The 13,890-nt window shown below is 44.7% G+C and overlaps 1 protein-coding gene across 1 annotated transcript; it reads right to left on the reverse strand.

Annotated features, from left to right (window-relative positions):
• Positions 1 to 1,558: 1,558 nt before the first annotated feature.
• On the reverse strand, positions 1,559 to 12,389 carry Hey2 (hes related family bHLH transcription factor with YRPW motif 2). The gene is made up of 5 exons (XM_090337667.1): positions 12,232 to 12,389; positions 10,251 to 10,329; positions 10,035 to 10,118; positions 7,586 to 7,667; positions 1,559 to 2,308 (listed from the first exon to the last, which is right to left on the reverse strand). The coding sequence occupies exons 1-5, from the start codon at positions 12,312 to 12,314 to the stop codon at positions 1,596 to 1,598; spliced, it is 1,041 nt and encodes a 346-aa protein (XP_090193793.1). The 5' UTR covers positions 12,315 to 12,389; the 3' UTR covers positions 1,559 to 1,595.
• Positions 12,390 to 13,890: the final 1,501 nt, after the last annotated feature.

Here is a 13,890-nt window from a genome sequence, read left to right on the forward strand (position 1 = left end):
AACAGGAAGAGTCAAAAAAGACTTCTTTTAATTAGTGGTATGTAGAAATTTGCATAGAAAATGGTTACAAGATAATGAGAAAAAAAACAACTAGATACAGCATTTTTAAAACAAATATTTAGAAGTATAATTTTGCGTAATGTTAAACATTCTCATGTTTATTGCTTTCTCCACACAGCAGAGAAATGAAGTGCATAAAATACATGCCGTGTCTTTCTTTCAAATATAAAAACCCATGTGCTCAATTTCAATGTATTATGAGATTATTCTGTCATTAAAATTAAAAAATTGTGTAGTACTAGACTAGGCATGGACTGAAATAATTTATGTACACTAAGTTGCATACATTCATTTTGATTTGGGATCAAATCTAACTGGACCAGGAACATTGAAAAACTGTGGCTGTTTATTTCTTCCTGATACTCTCTCCTAGCCTCAATACTCCCAGAAACGCAAGATCTGCCAAAGACGGCAAGAATAGATGTTACGTATTCAAAGAAGAAAATGAAGAGGATAAATATATTTTTTTAAAAAAACAGACCAAATGAAACAATAAATTAATCCAAACTCTTACAAACTCATGAACCGGCCTTTGGTGGGTAAACAGTAGGCAACTGCCTCAGGGCACACTGTATAAATGGTAAGAAGCACCATAATTTGAACCATCCAACAACAACGAAGTGCCTGAGGGCTTACAGGCAAAGTGGAAATGCTTGTTAATCTGGGTACTGAGAGAAATTATTGCTTCATTGCTTACAAGGCAGTGTTAAAGGTCTCTGGTGGACAACACAGTACACAAAACATGAACTCAGATTAATAACTAAGTCTTTCAACTTGGGATTTTTCCCCCCCAGCACTCTTCTCCTCGACCAATACAAAACTGCGGGTTTCAGCAGCATCTTCCATCCTGTATTACCCACAGCCTAATCTAAGCCCCCCTGTCCCCTTCCTTCCTTCCTTCCTTCCTTCCTTCCTTCCTTCCTTCCTTCCTTCCCTCCTTCCTCTAAAAGTCTATGCTCATTTTGTTTGTTTGTTTGTTTGTTTTTGGACTTGCGCAGTGGCACATTACCTAGAGGAAAACCTTCCTTAGCTCAGCCCTTAGCAAACACAGTGCTCTCCTCGTAGGAGGCTTCAGTCACAGCACTGCCCCGGGGCTGCCGCCTGGTATGGCCTACAGGTGTCCAGGAAACTGAGAAGAGGGAAACAAGTGTTCGTTAAAAAAAAAAAAAAAGTGAATGAGACAGAGAGAGGGGGAGGGAGGGAGGGAGGGAGGGAGGGAGAGAGAGAGAAAGAGGAGAGGGGGAAGAGAGAGGGGGAGAGAGTGGGGGGGGATGACACCGAGGAGAGAGAGGAGGAGAGAAAGAGAGAGAGAGAGAGGAGAGGGGGAAGAGAGAGAGGGAGAGAGTGGGGGGGGCGAGAGAGACAGAGTCAGGGAGGGAGGGAGGGAGACGCGGCTCCCCCGTCCCCGGGCGGGTCTGCGGCTCTGCGGGTGTGGGTAGGCCGTCGAGGGGGGGGGTCGGGGGCAGGGGTGCCGGGCCTCGCGGCCGGCCGTGACCCGCGGGAGGCCCCGCGCCGGTCCTCCAGTTCCAGGGTCCTCAGAAGGCCCCGACCTCGGTGCCCCAGGGCCGGTAGGGCTTGCCGGGGGCCCCGGCGCCGGCCTGCGGGGGGCTGGCGGCGGCCGCGGTCAGCGGGGGGCTGAGCGCCGTGGCCGCGGCCACCGCGGCGGCCGCCGCCGCGCCGGGGGGCAGCACGGGGAAGGCCCCGGCGAAGGACAGCGGGAAGGAGTGCGCGGCGGCCGTGGCCGCGGCGGCGGCGGCGTGCACGGTGGCCGACAGCGACAGGAGCGAGGTGGACAGGGGTGGCGCGCCGGGCGCCGCGCCGCCACCCGCGGAGGGCACCCTCAGGGCCGAATCGGCGTGCGCGAAGGTGGCGGTGAGCAGGGCGGAGCCGTGGGCGGGAGGCCCCTCGGAAGCGCTGGAGAGGCGACAGGGCGTGGAGTCGGAGGCGTGGAGGGCGTGGGGTTGGAGCAGGGCGGCGGGGAGGTGGTGGAAGGCGGCGGCGGCCGCCCAGTGGTGAGGATGCAGCGGGTGGTGGTGGTGGTGGTGGTGGTGGTGAGCCACGGAGGATGTCATGGCGGCCGCCTCCCGCTGGGAGGCGCACGAGCTGAGGTGAGACACCAGGCGCACGCGCAGTGGGTCGGAGGAGTCCAGGCCCTCCACGGAGCTCAGGTACCGGGCCACCTCGGTTAGGCACTCCCGGAATCCAACGCTCATAAAGTCCATGGCCAGCGCATGGGCGTCGAAGTAGCCTGGACGGGGATGGGGAAGAGCGGAGGAAGGGGAGGGAGGAAGAAAGGAAGAAGAATGACACAAGGGAAGGTGTACGCTGCCCTTCCCAGAGTATATATAAGTAGCAGAAGAATCCTCTAGTTCTCAATTCTTGCCGGTGAAGGTGAGCTTTGTAACTTAATGCATGTGCTTTGCAATGTGAACATGGCAACACACTTACCGCTGTCCCTGTGACTAAGTATCACAGTAGAGAAAATGGCAATCCTATTGCAAATACTGACAGGGAAAAGGAACAGTATCTTTATCTGAGTATTATGGGATAATGACTCTTCCCAGTAAACTTTTTTTTTTAAAAACAAAAGTAGAAAAACTCTCACAGAGCTGCATATTACACAGCTTACTTGAATTATAGCAGAGATATAAATTATAATTGGGTAGCTGGAGGATTTTTCCCAAACATGTGCTAGAATGTGAATAAGTGTTTCTTGACTTACAATGTGTTTTTTTTCTTTAGCAACAAAGTGAAAATATCTTGCTGTCACTATATGAAACAAAAGTATAGGTATACATCTATATTATACAATATTATAACATACATAAGGTATGTTACATATGTATATCCTCTTCACTGGCTAGGTTACATTTTTCTGGCATTCAATCAAGGGATAAAATCTACATTAAACAAGAGAATACTGAAAAAAAAGTATATCAATTGTATCTGTGTGTAGGAATGAAACTCATCCATCTATGGTTACCATAAAAATGGGTCACCTTTATCAGAGTTCCATTTTTTATTCATAGATAACACATTCAAATAAACAATAGCAATACGAAAAATTGTAGTGCTAATAAAGGATGTACTAACACATAATTGGAGAAATGGCACCCTCATTGAATGAGTGACCTCTAGTATGTACAAATATACCCTTTCCAGATTCTTTCTCATTTTCAAGCTTTTTAAAAATTCCATTTGAACATTTTATTATCTTTAAATAGTGGTAGAAAGGAGTAGCCACATAGCAAAGCAATTTAGACATATAATTCATCTTGGTCAAATGTGACACCATTCTACAGCAAATTCCTTCTTTTTTGTTTCTTTCTTTCTGTTTGTTGTGGAGCTTGAACTCAGGTCCTGGATGCTGTCTCTTAGCTTTTAAACTCAAGGCTAGCATTCTACCACTGTAAGCCACAGTTCCACTTCTACTTTTTTGGATTACAAGTGTGAGCCACCAGCACTTGGTAATTGCAAAGAAGCAATCTTACATTTTTTTTAAAGTTATGGGATTTGAACTCAGGGCCTCATATTTGCTAGGCAGGCACCCAGTCACTAAGTGACATCCCCTGATTATTATTCTTAAGGTATTGAACGAGGGGCTATTGTTTCTTTTTTTTTTTTTTTTTTTGCCAGTCCTGGGCTTGAGCTCAGGGACTGAGCACTGTCCTTGGACTTTCTCAAGGCTAGAGCTCTACCACTTGAGCCTCAGCACCACTTCTGGCTTTTTTCTATATGTGGTACCGAGGAATCGAACCCGGGTCTTCATGCATGCTAGGCAAGCACTTTAACCACTAGGCCAAACTCCCGGCCCCAAAGGGGCTATTGTTTCTTAAGTCAAGTCATGAGTACATTTCTTTCTGGACCATGTCACTCCTTTCACTTTCCCCCAGTTTCTACCTCAACTAGCTGTTTCTGAGACTGGATCTTGTTTCCTGCCTGGGAATGTGCATGGATCACAGCCTGCTTTGCATTGTGACTGAATGGCAGGTGTGTACCACCCTAGCTTCTTTCTATTTAGATGGAGTGTCACAGTTTTGTGGCCTGGCTGGTCTGGAACCACAATTCTTCCTCCCATATAGGATGACAGGTATGCACCACGACACCTAGCTAATGGTTGAGAACTTATGCCTGAGCTTGCCTTGAACATGTCATTATCCTATTCTTAGCCTCCTGTAGTTAGAGTTACAAGTATGAGCCACTGACTGGTGCTGGGATTAAGTAATCATTAATTAAAAATTTACTCATTTCCAAGATTTATATATACATGAATGAAAAATAGCAGGTACAATGAGGTTATTTTCATCTAAGGCATTTCCTATGTAATCCTTTTATTTTTATTTTTTGCATATCAAACTATTACCCTTATCTAAAATTAGATTAATCTATAGTCAAAGCTCATTGAAAAAACACATACATCATAAATTTAAAATCCTAAAACTAAAACTCTGCCAGAATTTCTAGATGTTGAGAAATAGATGTTTAGGGCAAATATATCCACCACTAAAACAGAAACAACAGCACAATGTGGATTCAAGGAAACATGCTGAAAGGTAGAAGATTAAAGTAAAATTAAGGTTTCAAACTATGACCTGGGTATAGTGAGTGAGGGATGGGGAAAAATGCTATTCCTGAAGATGATACCATCATAAAAAGATTTTCCTCATGGAATGATTTTTATTCTTTGGGTTCTGAGTAGGGGCTTTGCAACCTTCTAACTCTATAAGACGAGGAAGAGCTGGGTAGTGGTGACTTATGTCTGTAATCCTTACTAAGGAGGATGAGATCTGAGGATCACAGTTGAAAGCCAGCCTGGGAAGAAATGTCTGTGAAACTCTTATCTTCAATTAACCACCAGAACACCAGAAATGGCATCATGGCCGAAAGGGGTAGAGTGCTAGCCTTGAACAACAAGAGCTCAAGGACAGTGCCCATGCACCAAGTTTAAGCTTACAAACAACAACAACAACAACAACAAAAGAGCAAGAACGAGGCTTGAGATCAGAGAAGACAGAGAACAGAAATGCAGAGAGATCTAAAAATGTACAATACTCTATCAAATCTCCTTCAGAAATGACTGTAGTATTAAAATAAGACTGTAAGAATTGGCACGTCAGGGGGCTGGGAGTTTGGCCTAGCGGTAGAGTGCTTGCCTAGCATGCATGAAGACCCAGGTTCGATTCCTCGGTACCACATACATAGAAAAAAGTCGGAAGTGGTGCTGAGGCTCAAGTGGTAGAGCTCTAGCCTTGAGAAAGTCCAAGGACAGTGCTCAGTCCCTGAGCTCAAGCCCAGGACTGGCAAAAAAAAAAAAAAAAAAAAAAAAAAAAAAAAAAAAAAAAAAAAGAATTGGCACATCAGGAAGTGCTGTGAATTTTCATTAATGGGTCATGAGGTAAGTAACATTTGAAGTTTGCCAGCTAAGTTACTAAACATGGCCAACAATTCTGATACATCTGAATGAATATGTAATTCCTAGCCTATTGCTGAACACAGAGGGAAATGAGCAGGATGAGCAGCTGAGTCCTGTGAATGGATTTGGGGCCAACAATAACACATTTCCATACCCACTTCCTTTATTCCAACATGGTGTGATGGGATTTACATTAAGTAACCCACAACAACCTGTGAGGTGGACAATATAACCTTACTCATTGTACGGATGATGAAACAGGCCCAGAGAGGACTGGTAGTTTAGTCCAGGTTACAGAGCTCATAAATAATACAGCCAAAGGTCACAATCAAGCAACCATTCAGAGTTCTTAGCTAGATTGGGCAGCAGTTGGGATTCTTGACTATATGAGCCCAAACTGCTCAACCCCTTCTTCAAGGCATCCACACATTCTTCTGTGGAATGACCTGATGCATCCTAGGAAATACCCGCTCAGAACAATTCTGGGATGAATTTGGGGACTGTTCAAGAAGCCAAGAATGGCAACCAAGATGAGATCAACTTTTTAAGATAATGCTAAAGAACCCTGTTTCCCCTTCTGAAATACAACTCACATCAAATATCTGAAACCCTGATAACCATTCTCAGTCTCACGGTTCACAGTGCTAAAGGCAATAGATCTAGCACCCAACTTTTGCCGTACCACAGTTATTCAAGCTTTCTCACACATTTAGGCAGCAGCTGCTGAGATAGAGTCACTGTACTGAAAGAGCTTTGGGGGTTCATTCTGCTAGTTTAATCTTCGGAGAGCCAGGCTGTTTCTGTTGGTGGTCAAAGGTAGTGGCCAGGCTGGGCTGGATCATACAGTTCTCTTTTCTGCTCTGTAAGAAGGTTTATATTCTATGCTAGCCTTGTTTTCAGGAAGATATGACTTGAGGTATGTCAAACCAAATGAGCTTCCTACTCAGTGATAACCCCATCACCTGACACAGAGAGAAAATATTTAACATCAGGGCTGAGGTCCCAAGACTCGTCACTTTTCTAAAATGACTTCTTGACAATGCCTTTGCTCCACCCTGATCTAGGGATCCACAGGTGGGTAGTAAAAGATAGCAGAGAAGCCTCTACTGTTTAGCTGTACACCTTACTTCTTGGCATACTCTCTCTGTATTCAGTTATTAAATATACTGACTAGCAATCTTGACTGAATTGAGTAACAATAGTTGCCTTTGCAGGGTGAAAAAGCTATAAAAGGGAAAATATCAAGAGAGGTGGGAGGCAACGTCGTACAATGAAATATACATGAATAAATGACTATTATACCTTTTAGTATCTCATGTATATTTTTCTTATGAGATGAGAGTCTCTCCCTGACCGTTGGATACTTCTTCCCTGGAGTACTGTGCAGCAGAAATGATACCTCTCTAAGGCACTGGAACCATGGCATCTGCCCTGTCTCTCTTCTCAAGAACAGTCTGTCCACCTAAAGGTGTCCAGTTCAGAGATTCACTATTTGAACTTCAAATGCTCTATTTGGTCTAAAGCCAAAATCAACTAACCTCTGAAAACAACTACAAGAATCATTCTGGAATTACTTCCTTTATAGCTGTTAAATTATTTGTGTCCCAGCCTTATTTGATAAGAGAGAAAGAGAGAGAGAGAGAGAGAGAGAGAGAGAGAGAGAGAGAGAGAGAGAGAGAGAGAGAGAGAGTGTGTCAACACATGAACACAGACAGAGAGACAGAAAAGAGAGGCTATAGAGTCTAACAACCTCCTGTTTATATTTGGATGTTTGTGTATTTGTTTTGTCTTTCTGTACAGATTCCAGCATGTGTGCCTCAAATCCCAAACAAATCTCTGACCATGCTGCAGTGAATGAAGACTCACTCCCACAGTATTATGAAAGCAAACACAAGCCCAGGGTCAAGTGCTTCTTTTGTTCCAGAAGTTCTTTCCCACGAGTTCAATCCTGCCATTAGCATTGATTTCCAAGGCTTTAATCTGGGGCTGCCTATTTTAGCTTGTTAGAGAACTGTTCAACTATGACTTCCATACAACATTAGAGGGAAAAGATGAAAAGAGAAAGGTAGAAAGGGGTAAAAAAAACTCACACAAAATGAAGCTACTACTTACCTTTACCTCCTGTTGCTTGAAGCATTTTCAAATGATCCACTGTCATCTGCAGTATTTCAGCTTTTTCTAATTTTGCAGAGCCCTTCAGAAACAAATAATAAACTCTCATAAATTCTACAGAAAATACCTTGGGACATTATATTTAATATTTAGAATTTAGTATTATGGTTTCTGCTTTTCCTCTCATTAGAAGACTCTGAGGTTAAATCCTTCATAGAAAAAAATCTAAATTCTGTCCAGATTTATATGAGAGTAACAATAATAACTATATTACAATGAATGACAAGCACTTAAACACCAAAAAGAAAGATATAAAGTCAGTTATTTGCAAAACAATAGTTATATTTCTAGTATCACTTGACAAAACCTATTCTATTGGTAAATTCTCAAACTGTTCAATCTCTATCTTAGTTATAAAAGGATATTCGATAATCACAATGTAGAAGTCTAGATCAGTTGAATAGTTTAATAATTCTTGAAGATAAGTAATTTTAGCACATTACTGTTAATGTAGATTATTCAAAACAGTAAATTCAAATAAACCTTTAGAATAATTCATGAAGTATCACAAACTAGAACCCAATAGGAAAAAAAGACTTTCAAGGTTACCAGCAGGTGTCACTGTGAATGCCAAGATAACATTCAAAGAGAAAAAAAAAAAGAAATGATGTACAGCTTATTTAATAAGCAGCCTCAATGTTAAGTATTTCTGAAGCTTTACAAATAGTTTCTTAATAAAATGGTCTTGCAAATACACTTTTATTGCTACTTTCTTTTTAAATAAGGCAACCCTTTTAAAACCATTTGAAACACAAACCCAATGCTTGCAACTGTCTCTGAGGCCTGTGGGTGGCTTCTCATTTCCTGAAAGAGCTAAATAATTACCACCTCCTCCCCCCAAAAAAAAGTTTTAGAAAAAGATTCTGAAGTTTATTCCAGGTTTGTTTTTTTTTGTCTTTTGAAAATTATTAGCACCCAGGACATGGCAAGAGTGTCAGCTATTTAACTACTATAAAAAAACACTCTACTAAATCATATTGTAAATGAGCCAGCTTGGTAGGGTGGGTAGCCAAACTCTGCAAAAGGGAAAGCTTGTGTTTACGGCAAGTGACTGCCAAAAAACTCAAGTTTGCTATTACTGTTTGTTTTAAGTCAATATTTAAGAGAAAAAAAAAAACCTCTACCAAAAACAAGAAAAAAAATGCCAAATGGACTGCTTCTCCTAAATGTAGACATTTCATGACTCAAACTTATGAAAAAACAAAAAAGAAAAAAGAAAAAACTAAAACAACAACAACACACACATACCAAAAAAACATAGATTACTGACATTTTCATTTGGAACTGATTGTCATTAAAGATTCTACAAATTTAAAGGATAATTTCCATTTTATTTAGGTTATCAGAGACAGTCGCAGCATATCAACTGGGCATCCTTTTATATCTTAAAGTACATAATTAAAAGCATATTACATCCCATTCTTTTGTCACTGTTCAGCATTTCCGTGAAAATGTGTGAGTTAGTTCCAGTGAAAGTGACTAGTAACTAAAATTGCAGTTTCTGGAGCATCTCCAGGGGCTTTGTAGGGCCTGTTTTATACTGTTGGCAGATTCATGAAGTAAACAAAAAGTGGAATATACAAATAATTGTGGTCTTGTACCCTATTTGGAATTTAATTGGGAATATTTTTAACAAGGACACGCTACCATATCCTTTGAAAGATACTTTTAGAAATCTGTATCATTAGCCACTGTGGCAGGACTAGAGGGCAGATTTTCTAAAACTCCAAAGCAGATTTTTAAAAAGTGCTTTTTATTTTTCTGAAATGAGTGGAATAAACTCCTGCATCCTGTAAAGAAATACCTGAACTCTGAAAATTGCCATTTGATTTTTGAATGTGATTTGATTTTTACCAAACTTCTCAAATATGACACAAACATAAGATTGTTCTATTATAATTCAGAGCTCAAAACTGAAACTACGTAGCTTGGCAGATATGTTGTATTAATATTGTCTTTTAGGAAAGAGAACACAAGATGTTATTTCCTTAGATTTCACTTATTTTTTAAGTTAAAGAGTACTTTTTTTAAAAACAGTGAGGAAAAAAGCATTTTTCATGCATAATATTTTTTTTGAAGACTGCTACATACAGTACAGTTTCAAATAAAACCACTACTGGTATTCATACAAAGAACAGAGAAAGCATGAACATTGTTACCCTTAAGGGAAAAATAAGCTAAAGAATGGAAATGTTTTTCAGCTCCATGATGGATTATGTTTTTAATAGTTTTGCCACAACAAAGCATTTTATTGAAATAGCTGCTCTGTGCCAGATCAGGGCACATACACCATTATTTTAATGAGCTCTAACAAGAAACCACATTCCCAGATGAGAGAATCAGATTCTTTGAGCTTTTTAGGGGGTGGGTTGAGGGGGGTGAAGCTTACTTGTTTTTCAAAAGCCGTTGGCACCAGTCTTCTCAACTCAGATAAACTGTTATTTATCCGATCCCGACGCCTTTTCTCTATAATCTATCCCAAAGAAAGCATAACAACAGAAGATTATGAATACGTAAATGAAGGAATGACATACAATAGCAAAACACAACAATTACACATTAGGCTGGATTGCATGAAATAGAAAGTGGAAAAAAAATCACATACCCCTCTCCTCTTTTTTCTTGCCATAATTTGAGATGTTGTTGTGGGAGAATTCGATCTAATCACAGAGCTAGTACTTTGCCTATGAAAGAGGAAGAGCTGGTCAGGTGTTGCACTGATATAATTGTTTCTTTTGGATGTTTCATCACACCCATTAAATAGCCAGGGCGCTGCACCCTTCATGTCCATGTCTGTTATTCTTAATTTCCTTTCTTTGGTCTTAACATAGTTCACTGACCATCAGCCTTTTCCAGGTAGGATTTATGCTGGTGAAAATAAACGCTTAGTGGGCACCTAGATATCCCTTCTGTTGCCAAAAGTTTTGTTAAAGGTTTTTTTTCCCCAATATGTTTATGAGTACTCCAGACAAGTGAGTAGTTGGGGTGCGAGGTCAGCTATTAATATTTCCTGTTTCCATTCATACATATTTCTTAAAAGTTAACTAATCTCTAATAGCATCTCCCCTCCTCCTGCTGTCACAATGCTGAACAAAACAATATCACTTAAAAAATAAGAACTACATAAAACATCAGCAACAGTCACCCTATGTGGAACTGTTGTTCTGAGATACAGCCTTTAAAACAAACAGAAATGATCATACCATTTCAGACCTTCAGTTACATATTACACAAAGGGGGGGAGGATAAACTGGACTTTTTTGTACATTAAAAGACTATCCTAAGATTCTCTCAGTGGTACAGAAATTAAAATTACATTCTTAGTACCATGTACATGCTTTACTTTGAAAATAAAACTGGTGTCTCTCAGTCTTCATTTCTAGAAGCAGAAAGCTACCTTAAATCTCTTTCTTTAATGGGAAAAGTTCAATCGAATTATTATTTGGTCACTTAAGTTTGCGCTTCTTTCTAGTTTGGATCTATTTCTATTGGTAATTCAAACATAATACGCCTTCGCATGGTTTCAAATTCTCCAGGTCCTGTCATTTGTTCCCTTTCATTGTAGAAAAGTTGCACACACCAGGTAGGTTCCTATTACCTCACCTTCTCACTTCTGGATCTTGTTTCTGAACCAACTATCTCCCCCATTCTCACCCCTTCCCTACTGGTTTCATCTTTCAACAGGCATCTTCTTCCCTTCTTTCAGGCCTTTTTTTTTTTTTTTTTTTTAAGATGACACAACAGTTCAGTGATTCCTTTATAACTGGCCTTTCATGACTGCTGTTGGCGTTTCTGAATGGCTTGTATGTGTTAGACTTAAGAACGTGCAAGGAAACCAGTTTTCCAAACGCAGGAAGAATTCCGCTCTTTGAATGACAGCTGCGGATAAATAATTAAGGTGCTTCTGGGATGCCAATTAGAAGCAATTATCATTTGACCCGCCTTGCCTCTAAAATGCCTCGGTAATCTCCCTCTGTCACCAAAGGTCTGGCCTCCGCTGATCAGGACGCCGATCTCTTCCAGACTTAGGGACAAACCAGTCAGAGAGCGCGGAGGCTCACGTCTGTCACCCGCGGTCACGCTCGGATTTCTCCCCAAACTCAAGTCTCGTTCTTAGCCTCTCCACAAACAAACGCTCAACTCGTTTCCTCCTCTTCTGACCCATTTTGGAAGTATCCCCCAAAGGCAGTGGCCTCGCCATCTCCAGTCCCCGGGACGCACCTAGCACTCGCGCGCGCGCCGCGCGCCCCTGGCTGACAGCGGGGGACCCTGGCTCGCCGACTCCCGCACTCGTCCCTTTCTGCCGCTCGCTCGGGTCCCCATTCCTCTCGGCCACCCCCCGTCCCGGCCGCGAACACTCATCTCCATTGCTGCACCCCCAACTCTTCCTCTCCCCTCTCCCCTCTCCAAGCACCTTCAACTCAAAGCTTCTCCAGTCCAACTTTCTACTCCTCTCCACCAGGAAGTTGCAATAAAATAAAATAAAATAATAAATAGGGACCCTGGGGATGTCCGAGGAGCCGCGGGACCCCAGGGCAACCCGACACCCTCCAGCGCCAGGCATTCCCGACCCAACCCGTGCTCACCCCGAGTAATTGTTCTCGCTCCCCACGTCGATCGTCTCGTCCATGTCGCTGTCGGAGGTCGTCTCCTCGCACGGGCGCTTCATCGCGGCGGAGACGGCTGGAGGTGCAGCCCGAGGCAGCCGCCGTCGCCGAGGCTGAGCGGGGCGCCGTGCCCTCCCCGCCCGGCCCCTCCCTGGCAAGGCGCGGCTCCCGCGGCGGCGCGGTCGGCTCCTCCGAGCTCTCTTTCCCACGCCGGCGACCCAGCTCGGCCGCCAGAGCAGGCGCCGGCCACGCCCCCCTGCGCGGGTGGGGCCCCGTCTCAGCCACCCGCCTGGGACCGCCTCCTCGGGGGCGGGCTCGGCCTGTGATTGGCTGGAGCAAAGGGGCGGAGCAGAGCTCACCAATGTCGGCAGCGAGGCTCCGGGTGAGGCGTGGGAAACGCGGCCCGGCTCTTGGGACCTGGGAGCAGCTCCCGGGCGTGGAGAGGCCGCGGTGAGCTGGAGGCGCGGGTTTCCCGGCACCAGTCAGAGGAGCGCGCGGACGCGAACGGGGCGGGGTTCGGACCTGGGGCTCCGACTCTCCGGAACACCTGGCAGTGTCTCTCCGGGAGTTTCTGTCCGGTGTTGTAAGAACCGCCCCGGGCGTGTGGCTGAGCGCGAGCCGGCCGGGTCTGACGTCGGGCGGCGCCTGGGTGCCACCGAACCGCCCCGCTCGGCTGTCCCGCGTCCGGACCAAACCCCGCCGCCGGCTGGGGCCCGAGCAGTCAATCATTTATCCTGAGTGTTTTGTTTTGTTTTGTTTTGTTTTTTACATAAATTTTAAATCAAAGTTGCTTTTTCACACTGACAACTCTCGAGGCCACTTCCCAAGGAGCTTCCGAGTTGTGCACGGAATAAATGACTTATTTTTTTAAAATAATTTCTCCCACGTGGTCTTGAACTGGATGGCGATCGCAGGGCCTGGCAAGATCGGCCAGCCGAGACGTGTCACTTGTTAGGACTCGGTCACTTCCTTCTGGATAAGAGGGTGCCTCGGTTCTAAGGCTAGACAGGGCGCCGAGCTAGGCAGCCGGCCAGTAGGTTTTTCTCTCTATTTCGCGGGTATGGGGCTTGGATTGTCCCAGTAAATGTCTCCCGTCTCCCCCTCCCAGTCTCCCGGCAGCCGCCACCGCCTGGAACCCGAAGATGTCGTGCGCGTCGAGTACTGCTTCGTGCCCGCTACCGGTCGGTGCGTTGGGGACGCGGTGGGTTTGCGCACGCGTCCAGCAGGGGTGTGCAGACCGACGTCGGGGCGGCGCTTCCATCTTCCTCCGGGATTTCTGGAGAAGCCGGGCGGATGGGTCTCCACCAGGGCGGGGAGTGAGAGAGGCCGAGCCGCAGAAGTCTGGGGGATCCGGGGAAGCCCAGGGGAGCCGAGTCGGCTTTCCCGCCCGGGCGCTGTGCGCATCGAGTAGTCGCGTTGGTTGGGGTCCAGCCCCAGCCTGCACCTGTGGCTCGGGGCCAGCTCCGTGCCTGGGGTGAGGTGGGGTGGAGGGGGAGCCTTTGACCAAGGGGCATCTGTGGATGCCCCGCCGCGGACGGATGCGCATCTTCCCGGAGGATGCGCCTGAAGCATCCCTGGGAAACTCCGTTACGGCGGGGTGGAAAAGAGGCGACTGAAAACCGCCGGAGCCGGGCGGGG

The sequence above is a fragment of the Megascapheus bottae genome, chromosome 8 (assembly GCF_031878675.1).
Source record: "Megascapheus bottae isolate mThoBot1 chromosome 8, mThoBot2.hap1, whole genome shotgun sequence".
Taxonomy (NCBI): Eukaryota; Metazoa; Chordata; class Mammalia; order Rodentia; family Geomyidae; genus Megascapheus; species Megascapheus bottae.

Bases quoted from the DNA above. Each gene is read 5' to 3' on its own strand.
- Hey2 (XM_090337667.1), bottom strand. From the start codon at position 12,314: ATGAAGCGCCCGTGCGAGGAGACGACCTCCGACAGCGACATGGACGAG. The intron at 7,668-10,034 runs GTAAGCTTCACC...TTGTTTCTGAAG, and splicing joins CAACGGCTTTTGAAAAACAA to GGCTCTGCAAAATTAGAAAA. The intron at 2,309-7,585 runs GTAAGTAGTAGC...ATCCCCGTCCAG, and splicing joins TCAAGCAACAGGAGGTAAAG to GCTACTTCGACGCCCATGCG.